Source organism: Populus trichocarpa, chromosome 5, assembly GCF_000002775.5.
Source record: "Populus trichocarpa isolate Nisqually-1 chromosome 5, P.trichocarpa_v4.1, whole genome shotgun sequence".
Lineage (NCBI taxonomy): Eukaryota > Viridiplantae > Streptophyta > Magnoliopsida > Malpighiales > Salicaceae > Populus > Populus trichocarpa.
Window position 1 is genome coordinate 24,391,602 of NC_037289.2, and position 17,196 is coordinate 24,408,797.

General features: G+C 35.9%; 3 protein-coding genes and 1 pseudogene across 7 annotated transcripts; all 4 read right to left on the bottom strand.

Annotated features, from left to right (window-relative positions):
- Positions 1–55: 55 nt before the first annotated feature.
- Positions 56–3,859, bottom strand: LOC7485635 (metallocarboxypeptidase A-like protein ARB_03789). Of its 4 annotated transcripts, none has more exons than XM_002307748.4 (11): positions 3,602–3,859; positions 3,465–3,522; positions 3,244–3,354; positions 2,901–3,038; positions 2,677–2,746; positions 2,546–2,601; positions 2,180–2,305; positions 1,914–2,053; positions 749–821; positions 585–659; positions 56–456 (listed from the first exon to the last, which is right to left on the bottom strand). In XM_002307748.4, exons 1-11 carry the CDS (start codon positions 3,703–3,705, stop codon positions 139–141), a joined length of 1,269 nt encoding a protein of 422 aa, XP_002307784.1. In that variant the 5' UTR covers positions 3,706–3,859; the 3' UTR covers positions 56–138. The 4 variants fall into 4 exon arrangements, with proteins under 4 accessions (XP_002307784.1, XP_024457277.1, XP_024457278.1 ...); XM_024601509.2 differs by having other exon boundaries at positions 3,446–3,522; positions 3,602–3,673; XM_024601510.1 differs by lacking the exon at positions 3,602–3,859 and adding an exon at positions 3,129–3,147.
- Positions 3,860–6,145: 2,286 nt separating this feature from the next.
- LOC7485636 (stemmadenine O-acetyltransferase-like) lies at positions 6,146–7,821 on the bottom strand (annotated as a pseudogene).
- Positions 6,146–12,184, bottom strand: LOC7494692 (probable flavin-containing monooxygenase 1). Of its 2 annotated transcripts, none has more exons than XM_052452802.1 (5): positions 11,876–12,184; positions 11,327–11,786; positions 10,768–11,005; positions 9,792–10,383; positions 6,146–9,705 (listed from the first exon to the last, which is right to left on the bottom strand). In XM_052452802.1, the coding sequence occupies exons 2-5, from the start codon at positions 11,768–11,770 to the stop codon at positions 9,348–9,350; spliced, it is 1,632 nt and encodes a 543-aa protein (XP_052308762.1). In that variant the 5' UTR covers positions 11,771–11,786; positions 11,876–12,184; the 3' UTR covers positions 6,146–9,347. The 2 variants fall into 2 exon arrangements, with proteins under 2 accessions (XP_052308762.1, XP_052308763.1); XM_052452803.1 differs by having other exon boundaries at positions 9,792–10,141; positions 10,217–10,383; positions 11,327–12,181.
- Positions 12,185–13,470: 1,286 nt separating this feature from the next.
- Positions 13,471–16,794, bottom strand: LOC7494693 (butanoate--CoA ligase AAE1). The gene is made up of 3 exons (XM_002307751.4): positions 16,563–16,794; positions 15,832–16,185; positions 13,471–15,033 (listed from the first exon to the last, which is right to left on the bottom strand). The coding sequence occupies exons 2-3, from the start codon at positions 16,027–16,029 to the stop codon at positions 13,573–13,575; spliced, it is 1,659 nt and encodes a 552-aa protein (XP_002307787.2). The 5' UTR covers positions 16,030–16,185; positions 16,563–16,794; the 3' UTR covers positions 13,471–13,572.
- Between the last annotated feature and the right edge of the window lie 402 nt (positions 16,795–17,196).

Genomic DNA, 17,196 nt, shown 5'->3' on the forward strand with positions numbered 1-17,196 from the left:
CAATTCATTGAGAGAAACCAATATTAGATCATGGAAGAAAAAAAAAAGTTCCAGATGAAGCTTAATTACACTAATTTTAGATTATAGGAAATACTTAATACATCTTTTTCTAAAGAATGTAGAGTACACAATACAATGTCAGACGGGTAAGGCTGAAACAATAGGTCTACTGGACTTGCTCCTTGCAATTCTAGAACAGAACATGAACAATAACAAAACTGATGATAATAAGAAAAGCCTAAAATACGTCCTTATCTCCTGCATCCCAACATCTAGCACCTCCATCTTTTTACCATATCTATTTCTCCTCTCCACCAAGTACCCGTCAAGATACTCATCAATCGATACAAGCTTGTCCAAACTGGATGCCATCTCCTTTGAACTGTTTCCATCTAGCTGGTGCGGTCCCAGCTTAAAAATTGTGAAGAAAGAAGAGGACCAGTCATTGAGAACTCTCTGTACACAAAAAGAAAATGTTGATAGTTAAGTTTAGATTCTTTCCATCACCAAACAGATGCTACTTTGGTTAAACATTGATGAAACATGAGACTAAAAAGAAAATAAAGAATAGCAATCCAGCTTACATGGAAGGTAGTAAAATCAACAGGATTGAACATTTTAAAGCAGTCCTTTGATGAAGCTGCGGTATCTCCGTAAATCTGCCAGTTATAGCATGAAACAAAAGTTAAAGAGAGACTGGCTTTTAATTTTTAAGCATTTTTATGGAAGGAGTTCATATTTCACAAACCTCAAAGGTGAAGGCCATAGGCACTTTTACAACTTCGTACATGAAATCTGTTGCTGTCCCATGTGCAAGATACCTATATTAAAGCATTAAACAAAAACATGTCGAATTTGTAAAATTGCAAAGTGGCACGCGACCATCTAATTTTTAAAATTGTATGGCAAATCATATTTCCTTCAAGATGATAATAAGTGGAACCAGGGCATGGAAATCCTTGGAACTATGCAAAAGGAATTGCATGCTCGCAAGAGCTGCAAGGCAACTCCAAAGGCCCTGCAGGCCGTGAAGACACTAGGCTATAACAGCCGAAGTACCCAGATGTTTTAGACTGAAGTGCCGTGGAACATGTTGCGAATATATTTATACACCAGATAAATAAGGCCAAGCCTACAAAGAAGCCCGAACACGCCAAACATGCGGCTTGATAAAAACAACCATAACTAGATTGAGCTGAAATTTTAATAGAAAAATTTAAAGGTCTAGGGTTAAAATTTCATTATCATTAGAGGTTGGGAAGGTCTTCAAATAAGACCTAGAAGTTACTGTTTGAGATTTATATTTTTATAGTTAATTTAAGATTTTTTTTTCTATGTGGATTATAACTTTTTTATTATTTTTCCATTTTTGTTGAGGATTTTTTACTAGCATATAATCATTTTTATCGAAGATTAATGAAACAAACCTTGAGTTTTCTCTACAATTTTCTCTACTGAGAACCCCAGCTTTTTTCTCTATAGTTTAGGGCCTTGAGACTTTAGGGATTGAGGAACCCTAGCTTTTATCCTTGCTATACGCTGCGTCCAGAAGTCTAAGTCTAGAACGATACATATGAACCAGCTACAAATCAGAAGTTTGGACAATGCAGGCATGGCCATATTTACTAAAGTTACATGATGTCCCAGCAGAAGGCCTAGAGGGAAAAAAAAATGGCCATATCACAAAGCCATCACTATGTCCATGTGTGTCACTTGTATGCAATGCACTGTGATTAAGTGGTAAGGTCCGTATGACAGCATGCTTTGCAAAAATAGGAACTAATTGTATTGTAAGCTCATGGACACTCATCAGTAACCACTATTAAGACACTACAATAGTGGTTGTCTCTCTAGAAAAAATGGAAAGTAAGAGATTTTGAATGGACAGGTTCTCAGTTTTAAGTAATACAAACCCAACAGAGCCTCCTCCCGAACCAATCACACAATGCTTGTGGCAATGAACATTGTTCAGTTTACTAAGCAATGACCTCATCTGTTCTGATGGTGCACCATCAGGGGTTGTATTCCTGTGGTCGTAAGGCATGAATAATGCCTGAAAAACAAAAACAAATAAGAAATCATGCAACCCTAAATGAAAAGGAATAGAAGCACGTTATAACGAACCAAAGTCGGCAATGAAAGGGAATGAAAAAAAAAAGTGTTTCTTAGGACCGCTCACCTCCATTCCCGAATGCACATTAACCCATATGTGAGGATCGAATGTTAAGGCGAGTTTCCGCATTATTTGAGTTTCAGGCTCACTAAAAGGACCAGTTCCAGGATTTTCTTCATATGGATCATAGTCCTGTAATTGGAGAAGCACTAAATATGAGGCAAAGAAACCACATCACATTGTAGCACACTATTGAACTGAATTATGACAATCAAATCCTTCAGTTATAGATACAAGGGAAGAACTTTACTGGTTATTCTAAAGTCCCATTTATAGTCCAGTGTACAAAGATTTCAATTCACTTGATGTGCTCATGATGTTGTTATGTAAAACAGTATTCAGATGGTATTAAATTTAATATGCAGAACACACCTTCTCCTTTTTGCCCCAATCAACACTCCAATTCCGGTTGAGATCAACTCCTCTACCTGCCAAAGAAATAAACTTAATCACTTCTAACTCTCCAAACAGTCATTTTAAACCTTAAAAATCAACAGCATTACCATTCCTCCTCTCACAAAGATCTCCTCCTTCAACAAGTTTCCGTCCATTCACATTTTCCATTGGCACCACCTGCCATGCCATTGAAAATTAGCATTCCGAAACATCAGCTTGTAGATACCAGTAATGAACATATATCTCTCTGGCTTCTAAAGTTGTAATTATCCTCAATAGAGACACGATTCAGCTATAAGGAAAATTAGTGGCTGCGACATATTTAAACTACCTTTATGACGAGCTTGTCTAGGATATTATTCAAAGAAGCAGCATCTACATCGGGTAGAAACTGTTCCTCACTTAAAATCGACAAGATCCGGAATGCAAGTTCTGTTGTAATTAGCTCCCTCCCATGTTGCCCGAAACTCTGGAAGACAAGGGAATCATCTGTCAACAAAACCAGCAATTACCAATCACGCCAAAATACCAATCTTCAATAAACTAATCCGCTACGCACCAAATCGAATTCCTTAAACCTAATCCAAAAAACCAACAATTCCTTAAATCAAACCACTTGATGGGTTCTTCCAGCAATACATAAACAATTCGGAAAAAATAGGGCGAAAACTTACAAGAAGAATCCGAAACTTCGTCCTGTCATCAGCTTCTTTTCTACTTCTGCAATAAGTAACTACACTAATCTCCGCTTTATAACCCCTGTTTCCTGTTTTAATTGTCTCCACCTATTAAATTAAAAAAAGAATAGCAACCCATCATCACAACCTTAAAAACAACATTAAAAAAACACAAAAAAATACACAAACTTTTTATTACCATAAAAAGAAAAACGTACGGTAAGTTTGTCTGGGTGACGGTGTACCAATGCCTTTATTTGCTCCAACAAATCAGCGCTGTAACAAAAACAATGAAAATAGAAATCAGGCACTATTTCGTTCAACAGAAACATAATCTCGATTTATTATTAATTACCTGGAGTGGTAGAGATCGCGATTGATGGGAGTGAAAGTGGAATTAGATTTAGCATTAACGAGTGAAAGAGAAGCGAAAATGAAGAGTGGGAGGAGAGAAGCCATGAGTTGCAGAGAGAGGAGTCTTTGTTTCCTCTTGATTTATGTGTTGCTTCGTGTTTCATTTCATTTCTCTTCTTGCTAGCAGGCCGAGAGAGAGAGAGAGAGAGAGATGACGATGATGATGGAGAGAGAGGGAGAGAGACAGGGTGTGTGAGACTTTGTCAGTGTCTAATCTAGATTTCCACGTTCAACGGCCGCATTCACACTATGGAAACGATGAATTTGGTCCCTATTTTCTCAATTTTGCTTAGTTTGGTGCCTTATTATTTTTATCTTAAATATCATCTCCAAAATGGCAAGATCCGATTCCCATAATCTGTTAATTGTATAAAAAATTGTTATTGAAGCTCTCGAAAAGAACTTCCAATAGAGATTCGTTCATCAATTTGGGTTCGAATGTCATCTACGTTTAATTAATTTTACTTGTTGAGATAACTTAGGCTTTATCCTTGACGTAAATGTTTTAAGATCAAAATATATGACCTTTATAGTGATTATGAGGGCAATCACCTTTTTCATGTCCATTTTAATTTTAAAAAGAAAAGCTTCATCGTTAAATTCAATAAAAAATATATTTGATAGTGTAATTTTATAGCAAATAATGACATGAATTTAGTTATAAAAGGTTCGTGTATTTGTTATTGTGGTGTATAATATTTTTTTAAATATTTTTTATTTAAAATATATTAAAATAATTATTTTTTATATCAGTATATTAAAATTATTAAAAAATAATAAAAATATAAATTTGATATTTTTTAAAAAATAAAAATTAGTACACTATCAAAGTACAAGGATGGAGCAAACTACCTTGAGTCTTTCCGGTTGGTGTAAATTTGGTCACTATGATGCTGCTTTTGGGTGGGGTAAGCCTGCGTGGGTTAGCAGTTATGGTTTTAGAGTAAATACTTTTAAATTTATTTTTTAAAAATTATATTTGAGATTAACATATTAAAATAATCTAAAATTATATATATAAAAATTAATAATTTTTTTTAAAATTTTTTTTAAAAATTATATTTCAAATTAACATATTAAAATAATCTAAAATTATATTTATAAAAATTAATAATTTTTTTTTAAATTTTTTTTAAAGAAACAATACAAGGTTGTCTGATGGCATACAAGCTTGGGTGACCTTGGACGAACAAGAAATGGCTATTTTGGAAGCCAATCCAGAAATACCGACACTTCAGAGAAATAGCTTTTGAGGGATTTAGATTTTTTTTTACTTCAATCGTATATAAAATACCGACAATGACTTCTTTAATATATTTTTATTTGAAAAACAGTCCTTGCAACTTTAATTCTCGATTTTAATGTTTGTTAAATTAAATTGAGTTAATTATTAGATTTAATGAGTTATCTAAAGTATTAAAATTGATAGATTTTTATGATGTTAGTTATTAATTTGACGGGTTAATTTAAATTATTTCTCTATTTTTTTTAAAAATTCATCATCCAACATTAAATTAATTAAAAATTGAGTTTCATAATTTGTTTCAGTTTGTTTTTAATTTATCGTGGTCTAAAAAAATATTGTTATTGAGTTAATACTTGATTTTATAAGCGTCTATTTTTTGTTATTTTTATTATATAATTAAATAAAAATATTTATATATATAAAAAAATTATTAAATCCTATAAAACCTATAATTCAGATACATGATTAAAAAATTAAAACAGATTGACGAAGGTCGTTCTTAATATTTAAGGTGTTGAATCTTTTAAGTTCTTACAAATAATCACACCAATAAATCGTGCGGGCATAAAATCTAATTTAACAAGTAATGTTATAAACACGGCTAGATTTAGGTGACATCCTATTTTTATTTTTCGCAATATTTTTAATATATTCTGTATTATAAAATTAATATGTTCCAAAAAAATGAGAGAAAGGTTTACTGTAGCCCAAAAGACAAGTGCTTGCACCAACAACTCACAATCTCTCTATTTAATAATTTCCCAAGAAAGCATAGCCTTATTCGTCGTTGATAGTTCAGCCGATAAAATATTATAACTCCGGCTCGCATGGCCTCACGGCCGTCCATGAAAGGGACCTCCCTGCGCCTCCTGTGTTTGAAACTTCTGACTTCTAATTCTAAGCAATATAAAAATAGATCTGCAAGTGCATGCCTATAATCCATCTAGTTATTCGACTGATAAAGAAGGGGAGATGAAAATTAATCTATCAAAACTGGAAGGAAAGAAAATTGATAGCTCGTGTTAATTTAATATTCTATACGAGTTGATTCCTATAATCTTAGCTCTAAGAAGTTTCTTTAATCCGGCAGGGAAAAAAGTGGACAAACATACTACAGTGATTTCTGTTGAAACATCAACGTTAAGCGATTTCTTTAATCTATCCTTGCTGAAGCAACCCTACCAACTTTAATGTAACATTTGATTCCTATCTTGAAGCAGAAAAAACAGAGATGGTTGAGAAATGTCGCGTATCAAACTCGAATAATTATTGTCATAAATTGGCTCATGATGCAGAAGTAATGCTAACAGAAGCCAGGAAAGCAGGAAAAAAGTGGTGGAGAAATTACAAGAGCCTTCTTCTACGAGTTTACATTTCAAAACCTGCAGTGATAGAGGACATAAGGGCCTTGAACGCAGCTTAAGATGATTTATTTCTGAGCAATCATGTCGCGTATCAAACTGCAGTAAGAATGCTAGCAACAATTGTGTCACTGCTTAGGAAAAATTGTTGCCTGCATCAGTGCCAGTAACTCAACTCTCATGTACACGGCACTGATTTATCGATGTCCAAAGGACTTGGGTTCAAAGATGCAGATTTGAGGAGCTCTGGATTGCCTTCTAAAATAGTCATGTCCTTTTCATCCAAGGTCACAAAAGCTTCTATGCCATCACACCTTGTGTCAACCAAAAAGACAAGGTTCATGGTAGGTGAACACGACAAACCGAAACTGCTGACCCAAACAGGCTTGCCCCATCCAAAATCAATATCATAGAATCCAAATTTACACCAACTGGAAAAACCAAGGTAGTCTACTCCATCCCCGGAGCCAAATGCACCTATACCTTTGAGTGTTTCATCCATTAGAGCATTGCCTTTATCACCTTTTATATGCTCAACAAAATCAGAATCAAATTTTGATATTGCTTTCCTCACCTCACCAACCAAGTCTTTTAATCCAGGCTTGGACTTGTTCCTGTATTTTGCAGCTGCTAACCACAGAAAATTTCCCATGGAATTATCCGACAACTTCGGTTCCATTTTTCTTCGTAGATTCACATAGTGTGTTAGTAAAGAAGGCCTTTGGGATCCTCGCCATTCTTCTGAGGCAGCCATAAGGCACTTCCATAGGAAAGAAGAGACCACCTCGACGCGAGTGGGGCATTTCACTCCTAAGTGGGGCATTTCACTCCTAAGCTTGCTGCTTGGGCCTTGAGGTTGGAAATTGCTGAGGCGTCAAACACAAATCTCTTGGTCATGCACTGGCCCTTTTTGAGCAAGGAACCAAACATAACAATCGCCGAGTCTCTAAGCCAAAGATCATTTGCAGGGAAGAGAGAACTGGCAATGAATTCAGGATATATAATTGCTTCCTTGCTACCTTTGGCTGTGGCAGACCATGCCTTGAGAAAGGTGCTCAATGCAGCACCATCTACGACCCGATGAGATATGCACATGCCAATAACAATACCACCACATTCGAAAACATTTACTTGAAAATTAGCAACGTATGTGACTGCTGTTGATTCCGTCGGAAGGAGCTCACAGGGAAAGAACTGATTAGCTAACAGGAGGTCAGGCTGCCTAAGGAATTCACTGAGATGACAGTTTACTTGTGTCTCCACATAATAGGCTCCTTCATCGTTGCAATCAATGGAAAGCTCATCTTTGATCTTTCCAGCAAGTGGATAGAAGTGAGTTAAGGTCTCTGATAGAGAATTTTTAAGCAACTCTAGTCTTTTGGGGACATCAAGATCGCCAGTACTTACCTTTTTATTCACAGGATAGAACAAGAGAATTGGTGCATATGGAACAGTAACAAGCTGGTCCAAAAGGGACAGCTTGAAATTTCTTAGGGGTGAAGGTGTTGGAGAAGATGGCTTTACATTTTGTTTGGAGATGATTTGAACTTCCATTTTCCTTGTTTTTAGCTTCCTTTCAAGTTGGCAGAGGGATCTAGCGTAGCATCAACATGTTTTATACCTCAGAGAGTATTATACATAAATCCAAACAAACCACGAAAAGAAGTGGCAAAGTGACGTAGGCGGAAAACAAAATGTAAGAATACAACCAGCAAAGAAAGACAAAATTGTTGTCAAAAAAGGTTTTTACACAAGAACCTGATTCGCTCTCAATAATTATCTATCTTTCTCTAAGAGTTTTAAAACAGCCAGAAATCGACAGTCCTTTACAAGGGGGAAAAAAAATACGAAAACACAACAGACAATTCGAAATCTAGTTGAAAATTTGAAAAAAGAAGGAAAAATTCATAATTAGTCAAACAACACCTTCCAAGCCTAATTTAAAGTTCTTCTAGTGCTCAATAGGTTACGGCCAATCAGACCTACTATAGAACACAATCTGTAGAATTATCTAGCAAAACTTGAGTATAATTAAACAATCAAATAGGAAATTTTAACTTTTTTATTTCAAGTTGTTCATGCTTTTTTTTCCTGTTTAATTCTATCTTACAAATCCAAAAACGAGTTTACTAGACTTTCTGCATGATAGTCGGGTAAAATATCCATCCAGAACTACCAGACTCTTCAAATCCGCTACATCACGAAGAGTTGATATGTCCAAGATTCTTCTCATGCCATTGACTCTTTCCAACCCTTACAATGCCTGCAAGTCAAATTTTGTAAGCAGATATGACAAAACAAATAGCTACAAACTATTAATTGCATAAGCATACTTAAAAATCTGATCCCTATAAATCTTACCACTTGAAGGTTTTCTTTAATCTATTGCTGATAAAAAAATTACAAGCATGATGGAGATTGCTGTTTAAAACTCAAAACCATGTTTTTCTTTAATTAATGAAGCAGCGTGGATCACAATGTGAGTTACCACTTATCTATCCTTGCCGAACCACCACTGCTCCAAGACTCTTGAAAGCTTTTTTACTCTTTAATATTCTGAGAGACTGTCACCTTCAAACTATAAAGCTTTTGCTTTTGGTCTTTTACAAGGTTTTATGACAAATGCAGCCTTTCTTGTCCAAAGATCAAGTAAGCAAATATTCTGGTTGATAAGTTTACAATACGAGGTTCACCTCAGAATAAGCACTGCCTTAAACTTTTGACATGTATTCTTAGATCACTCAAAAACTCTGTTTCTAATTTTTAATAACCTGTTGAGAACAAAAGCATCTGATACTCTTGTTTGAACTCATAAAGATGCCATTGCAGCGTTCTAGATTGTTAAGTAACAAAATTACAAGGACAAGAAAGCTTTTCAATTATTGGATTTGACAATATTGTTTCGTTTTCATAAGGTGTGGATAATAAGTTCTGTTTGAGTAACCTTTGCTGTTTTCTAACAAGGGAACTTGGATTGAATTCAGGGAAAACATTGAAGAATTCTTATAATTTCTCAGGTTTTAAACCCTCTTTGATGTTTCAGTCTGTCAAAAGTACACTAACTTTGATGTTTCAGTCATCTACATCTGCCAACATAGGTATTTGTAATCATCAGGACAATAAGGAGCAAATAGCTCAGCTAGAAGCCACTTTTTCCTTCTTGGATTAAACCCCATGTCCTTACAGATCTGATCATTGCAATAGATTTGCAGCAACACGCTAATGCATGATCTTTTGTAGCTCTCATTCGCATAATACTTCATGCATTTTTCCCATTTTTTCATATCAGCTTCCATCTCTCCTATGGTTGGTAACTTAAATTTTCCAGCAAGAAAATGGGCTAGCCACTTGCTTTTCATTTCTGTTGTATACAAGAATGCAGGACTATCCGCGTATCCAAGTATTGCCAGTTGTGGGATCTGGGGATGTATGCATTCCCTGAAAGATTAAAAAAAAATCAATGTCATAAGTCAGTAGGATTGAGGACTTTGCAAACACCAAAAGAGCAAGTGCACCACCAGTACCTGTAGAAGGGAGCTAGTGACTCAGTGATGCATTTCTGAAAGTAGCTTGATTTGAAAATGTTCTTGAGCTTTTCATCACTTTTGTATCCGGTTGCAAAGATAACAATATCTGTTGCTATAGGGGTCTCCTCGCTATCTATAACCAAACCATTTTTGCAAAAGTTAAAACTCTGCGACTTCTTCAGGACGAGGCTTCCTTCTTCGACCTTGTCATAAAAATTGGCCGGCAACACTGTGAACATGCATGAAGATATCTGTTTGAGGAAGCCATGTTCTGGGACCATATTGTATTTCTTCAATGGTTGCTTCCTCTTGAGATAGGCCTCCACTAATTTTGAAAATATCCACAGCTGAAACCACACATAGGGCGTCAATTGGATGACAGGCTGCATGTAACTATCACAGGAGGCACTATGAGTGGTTACCAGAGGTGAAAGCAAAATGACTAAGAGCCAAATGAAAAATCCTTGATCAGGCTTGTGAACCATAAACTCCGTGAAGCGATTTAAGCTTTTGAAGGTGAGTGCGATAAAGTAGTCAGGAACTATCCAATGGACAGTTCTGAATATCAGTGTGCATGGGTGATCTACACCTAATGAATCAGAACAAAATATACAATTCAGTAAGAATCTCATGATGTGAAACACTAGAACCGAGTCAGTGACAGCATCTGAATGAAGAAAGGGGTTAAGATTTCGATTCAGTCATGATCAAGAAGAAGAAAGAAAAGAGATCATTTATTTCCCTTGTAATCTATTTGTTGTCATTTTTCAAAAAACCTAACCAACAGCCTAATATAGTACAACTAGACAATCTGTTGCTATATACATTATACCATGCTCATCAATTACCATACCTATTAATTGAAGACTTCACAAACCTTGACTGATAATAAGAAATTTTCGGCAGAGACGGAAAAGTCTCAAAACATGTCTCAATCCATCAAAAGTTTCCCGAGATAGGAAATGCCACTTACCATTTCTGTCTGCAACTTCTGTTGCTATGTCCACTGCTGATTTCTGAAAGCCGATAATAGTAACCCGTTTGTTTGTAACCAACTCAGCAGCACAATCATTAGCCATTGCAGCATAATCCATAGAGTGTAAGACCTTCCCGTTAAACACTTCAGGCCCACTGTTCAAGGGAAAATCTGGTATGTTAGGCAGGTCACTGTACTTTCCAATGCAAAGGATCACAAAATCCAGTTGGTAAACCTGGAATAAGAAGATCATACAAAAAGATTGCTTAGTCCAGACATCCCAACAATTTTCTCCACCAATTTAACATCTCTAATGGTTTAATCTTGTCCCTAAATTTGCAGTAAAGCTTTACTCTGGATTCCATCTTTGTGTTCTGACGTGCTTAAGTTGTTGAACTGAATAATCCAGATCCAAATTATGCCAATCTTAGACTTAATTAAACATGAAAAGAAACTAAATAAAGAATACTAGTTAACACAGTAACACTTGAAGGGAGCAAATCATAAACAGTAAATCAGTGGCTTAGAATGAAATAAGCAAAAAGATCTTGATTACCTCAACTGGTGCAGTGGGATCCCTGGCATCCTGTACAGTGACATTCCATCTTCCAGTAGGAGAAAAAGGCCAACCAGTGCCACCCCACAAATCCCAAGATGGGAAATCCTCATTACCTGGTACTACATAGTCTATGCAAGTCACTTTGCAGTTAAATCTGATCCTAGGAAGGATGTTAAAGTGAACAGCATAGGCTTTAATGTACTCCAGTACTTGTTCGTCATCAGGGAAAGTCTCTGTAACTGAAGGTGGCCAAGCAAAATCTGAAAACTGGTACATTTTTTTAGGTATTTGTAGCTTTGTAGACTCTATGGTTTGAGACCAGACTCCACCTATGCCACTCCTTGCTTCAAACACAATAGGGCTAAAACCCTTCTCCAGTATGTGTTTGCATGCAAGTAAGCCACTGATTCCGGCACCGATGATGGCAATCTTCTTCTCCATTTTTTGGTCCCAACTTCTGCAGGCAGGAATCACTATTATAATGGACCCTGAAATTCATCATTTCCCATGCAAACTGATAACTAAATGCTATGACGTGGTAAGCACCTGTCCTCTTTTCCTTTCTGGTGAATTGTTTAATTTTACTTGATTGAAGGAGCTAAGCACCTGAAATTCATTGATTAAACTCAACTTGAATTGATCATTAAAGCACGACTCTTGTAATCATGGATCAGCAATTTGGAGTTTCTTTTCCCTTTTCCTCTTCTCCTTGAAATAGCAACCTTTTATGTACGATATTAAAGAGAACCTCGTGGATGATTTAATACAAGAGAAAAGGCGACACGAGACAGGCTGCTGGAAACAACTATCTGTCAACCTTTTTTCCATGGTTCTTAATAGTTACGATAATTTCAAATTCAATACCGGTTTTTACATTTCCGACCATAGATTCATCTATATTCGGATTGTTATATTGACGAGATTTTTTTTTTTACTTTGTTTGACAAGTGAAACATCCGCCTATTTTGTTTTTACCTCGATTTTTTTCAAAAAATGATGAAAAATAGAAAGATAATTCAATATTTTCAGGTTTAGCCGAGCACTAAGACCATGCATATATGAATTTGATAAGTTATCAGATTTATTATTTTTCGACTTAGCTAAGTGCTGAGCCTAGATATATGTATATATATACACGAGTCCGATAAGTTGCCTGACCCATTATTCCTAGACTTAACCAAGCGTTGAGTCCAGACATATATAGGTCCGACGAACTATTAGAGCCAACATTTCTAATTTCAGTTAGGCGTTGAGCTCATGGTTTTTTTTACTTCAAGAATCTTGGATTTCATGATTAGACTATAAATCAAAGATATTTTATTCATTGACTAGTCAAAATTTATTAATTCTCACGAGTTAAAAATATTTTAATTACACTTTGATCATTTTCCTTCAAAAAAAAAAACGATTTCATTTGATTATAAAAGTGATTGTGAAAATTTTTCAAGGAGGGTTCAATTTTTTTTTAATTTTTTGTTGCATATTTATTCTTAGAATTCTTTTCTACAATATAATTGAATTTTTTCTCAAACAATACTTATTTAAGTATTTAAAATTTCTTAAAATTATAAAATAAGATATTTTGCAGGGATTCACGCACCAACTATTTTGACTAGGAAAAATTAATAAGATTACCGAAGATTATCCGATTATTATATAAGCCTTCATCCACAATCTCATGGGGAAAAATCCGAACCTCATCTGTAATGCTTTTAGATTATGGTTGAAGCGTTTGATATTTTATAAGATGATGACAAAATCATTAAAAACCAAGTAAAACCTTTTTATAAAAACATCTTCCACGCATCACTGGCACACGATCTTCTTTTGCATCCAAACCTCACATGATATAGCAGTAAAGCAAATCCATTTATCATCTTATCAACCACAGCCAGCCTTCCATGTCCACGTTGCTTCTTTCTTTTTGATGGTCCCAGCAATGGCACCTCAGTACTATCATGGGCTTCAGCGATTTACCTGTTCCAAGCAAGCTCTTATCACTGGATTGGTCCACAAGCCCAAACACTACACTCGAGGCTCGAGGCATCATGCTCAGAGAGGAAAGTTTTCCTTTCATGTTCTTGCTGTGCTTATACATCTGGTCTGTTATTAATAAAATAAAATACATATTGCATTAACTGTTCGTATTGGAAGCAGAGAAATTTTATTTAGATTGACAACCATATTCAATATTTTTAAATATACGAACACGAATCGGTTTTATCTTTCAATTCAATGTTGATTTACAGTTTACTAGTAGTGTTTCCCTTTGAAATGCTTCCCATGGCCTTTGCCTTCTCCTTCAGGACATATTTTTGCACCTTCCCAGTTGAAGTCTTTGGCAATTCCTGAAACACAACAGTTCGAGGTGTCATGTAGTGGGGCAAGTGATCTCTACAAAATTTGATAAGTTCTTCTGCGTTGGCATTGCATCCTTCCTTCAACTTCACAAATGCACAAGGTGTTTCTCCCCAGTAATCATCAGGTCTTCCTACTATAGCTGCTTCCAGAACTGCAGGATGACTAAAAAGTGCAGACTCCACCTCAATTGAGCTGATGTTTTCGCCCCCGGAGATTATAATGTCCTTTGATCGATCCTTTAGCTCTATGTAACCATCAGGATGTTTCACCCCTAAATCTCCACTCCTAAACCATCCACCACTGAATGCATCTTTTGTTGCTTCCAAATTTTTCAAATATCCATTCATCACAGTATTGCCTCTAAACATAACCTCACCCATGGTTTTTGCATCTGCTGGTACACTCTTCATGGTAACAGGATCTTTTATATCAAGTTCCTCCAACCCAAGATGTTGCACCCCTTGACGGGACTTGATCTTTGCTTGAGCTTCTGGAGTTAGGGAAGCCCATTCAGGTTTCCATGCGCAAACTGTGCCAGGACCATAGGTTTCTGTCAAACCATATGAGTGAGTCACATGAAATCCTAATTCTTCCATCTTGAATAGCACATGAGATGGTGGGGGTGCACCTCCTGTCATGACCGCCACTTTTCCTGGAAGAGGCCTTTTTTCACTAGCTGATGCATTTATTATCATGTTCAGAACTGTTGGTGCACCACTCATGTGAGTAACCTTGTGCTGAGCAATATTTTCAAATATGTCTCTTGCAGTGACATATCTCTGGCAAACATTCGTACCACCCTGTGCAGCCACAGCCCAAGTAAGACACCAACCATTGCAATGAAACATGGGGACGCACCATAGATATACAGGCATTGCACTCATGTCATTTAGAAGAGCAGCAGCAAGAGAATTAAGATAAGCTCCTCTATGGCTATAAATAACACCTTTTGGACTTGATGTAGTGCCTGAAGTATAATTAAGCGAAATGGGATCCCATTCATCTCGTGGCCGTCTAACTTCAAAGTCCAATTTTCCCTTTTCCAAAAGACTCTCATATTCCAAAATTCTAGGGGAGGAAATGGCAGCCGGCTGACCACACTCTGGGATTAAGACAAGAAGTGGCAGCTTGGTTTTTCTCTCTGAGAGAATCTCGAGTGCTCCTTGAGCAATTGGGAGACATTGGTAGTCTACAAAAATAAGTTTAGCCTCTGAGTGTTTCAACAAGACAGACACCATTGAAGAATCATGGCGCACATTAAGTGTACACAAAACTGCCCCAGCCATCGGAACACCGAAATGTAGCTCATACATTGCTGGAATATTTGGGGCCAATGCAGCAACCTGCTCAGATTTCTAGACATTAATGTTTGGCAGATATTTACATTATTTTCATTAATGTGCAGAGATTAAAGAAACTAATAACCTTGAATAGATTAAGAAGAAACATACAAGAACAAGTAATGTAATTTCTTTTGCAGAAACGCACCACTTTTTTACCATCGAAGAGGATATATTATTTCAAGACAATATCCCAAGTCTCTTGAAATTCCCATAATTTAAGTATCAAATGTTGAATTGTTCTATTGGGTTTTAGACCAAACACTAGCAACCATCTGGTGAAACAAACCCTGGATACATCATGGCAACTTCTTGTATCAAAGTGAACCCAGAAAGGGAATCCTATGTGGTCCATTAAAGAGCAGTGTAAGCTATGCATGTCTAAAATTCTTCATTTAGCATTCACCGAATTAGATGTTGAAACAAAAAAATTATCCCTTTCTTCCCTTATCAATCATGATCTCTGGCATTCTGTAAGGTGGTAGACATTGACAAGCAGCCGCGATTTATTCAAGTTCTGGGCCAAATATATACATCCAAACAAAAATCATGGTGAATCACAAATGGCAAAATAGACAAATTCTATCAAGTTTAACAATTAATTCAGATTAAATTAAACATAAAATTCAACCAGAAGCCAATTTCATGCCTCGAATTTCCATTTCAAAAAGAAAAAAATTATAAATTTTCCAATATTTTGAGATACAAATCCAAAAATTGTCAGCAAATCAGAACAAAAACGCTTTAAAACGAGAGAAAAAAATAAAAGAAGATAGAAACAGAGTAGCAGCTAGTAGTTACCACATCACCAGGGGAAATTCCGAGATGGGCAAGAGCAGAAGCGAGTCTGACGCACCTCTCATGAATCTCCTTCCACGTGTACTTGATGTCACCATAGGCAACAGAAACTCTGTCTCTGTAAACAATGGCTGAGCGTTCAAGAAAGCTGATTGGAGTCAAAGGGACGTAGTTAGCTGAGCACTTGACCATGCCCTCCATTTCTTACTCCAAAATTATCACTTTCTCCCTTGGTTTTTGGTGTTTCTTTTATTATCAGAATCAGACCGAGCCTGTCCACCTTAATTATAACTCGTGGCGGGCAACGCACTAACTAGCACTTCTTTTACTGCTGCTTGGACACAAACAACGTTGCCACTGGAAAAAAACAAGAAGATTTTGTTATAGCTATAATTTTAAATTTATTTACTTAATTAACATATAATATAGTTTTATACGGGTTTCATTAAAAATTATCTCTTAAAATTTTAGTTAAAAAAATTATAATTTGTAGATTTTTTTATATTTATTTTCTTGAATGGTAATCATAAAATCTACCATGATAGTAACATTCACTAACAATATAAGGTATCGTTATTTTTTTTTTCTATCTCTTGTCAAATTTTCGTGCACCACCACTGCACATTCTTGTGCATTAATTTAATTTATTTAACACATCTATTGCGTGCAAAGGATTATTTTTTTATTAATAAAAAAATAATTAATAAACAAAAAGAGAGAAGAAATTCACTTACTAGTGGAGGATCAAGTTTAACGGGCTCTTACTCAAAAGTTGAGTTCTATTTAATTGTTTTATCTTTCGAGTGTCCATTATCAGCCTTCAGAACTTCTGTCAGGGAAGCTCTTCGTTAGATAATGAATTGCATCATTGGGTTCATGTGACCTTGAGCAGGATGGCCAGCACATGACTCTTACTCGTTCTTCCTTGCTTCTCCATCTCTCTAATTAACCTAGCCTGTCTATTTGCTTCTCATTCTCTTGAGTAGGACCACTCGATTATCGGCATGTATGTCTGCATGCATGTTGTGTCCAAATTGTGTGCTTCGAAGTAGCAATTGCTATTGTGATTAGATTGGGTAGGCTACGTAATCGCATACGTATTCATATTGTAGCTTTTGACGTGTCACAATATGAGTGGAAGGGATCAAGGTAGCTGGTCTCTACTATCTTCAGAGCTGGACTGAAGTAGTCAAGATACATTCGATCTCTGAAATCAGGTCTAATATCTAATGCTAGACATGACTTGTAACGTGTTGCTCACGTGTTTTGATGGACTAGATGTATGATGGGTTCGTGTTGATTATTACTTTAAACAGTCTTTCTTACACTAAGTATTCATCATTTCATTTTTTTCTTTTTGTTTGAAAG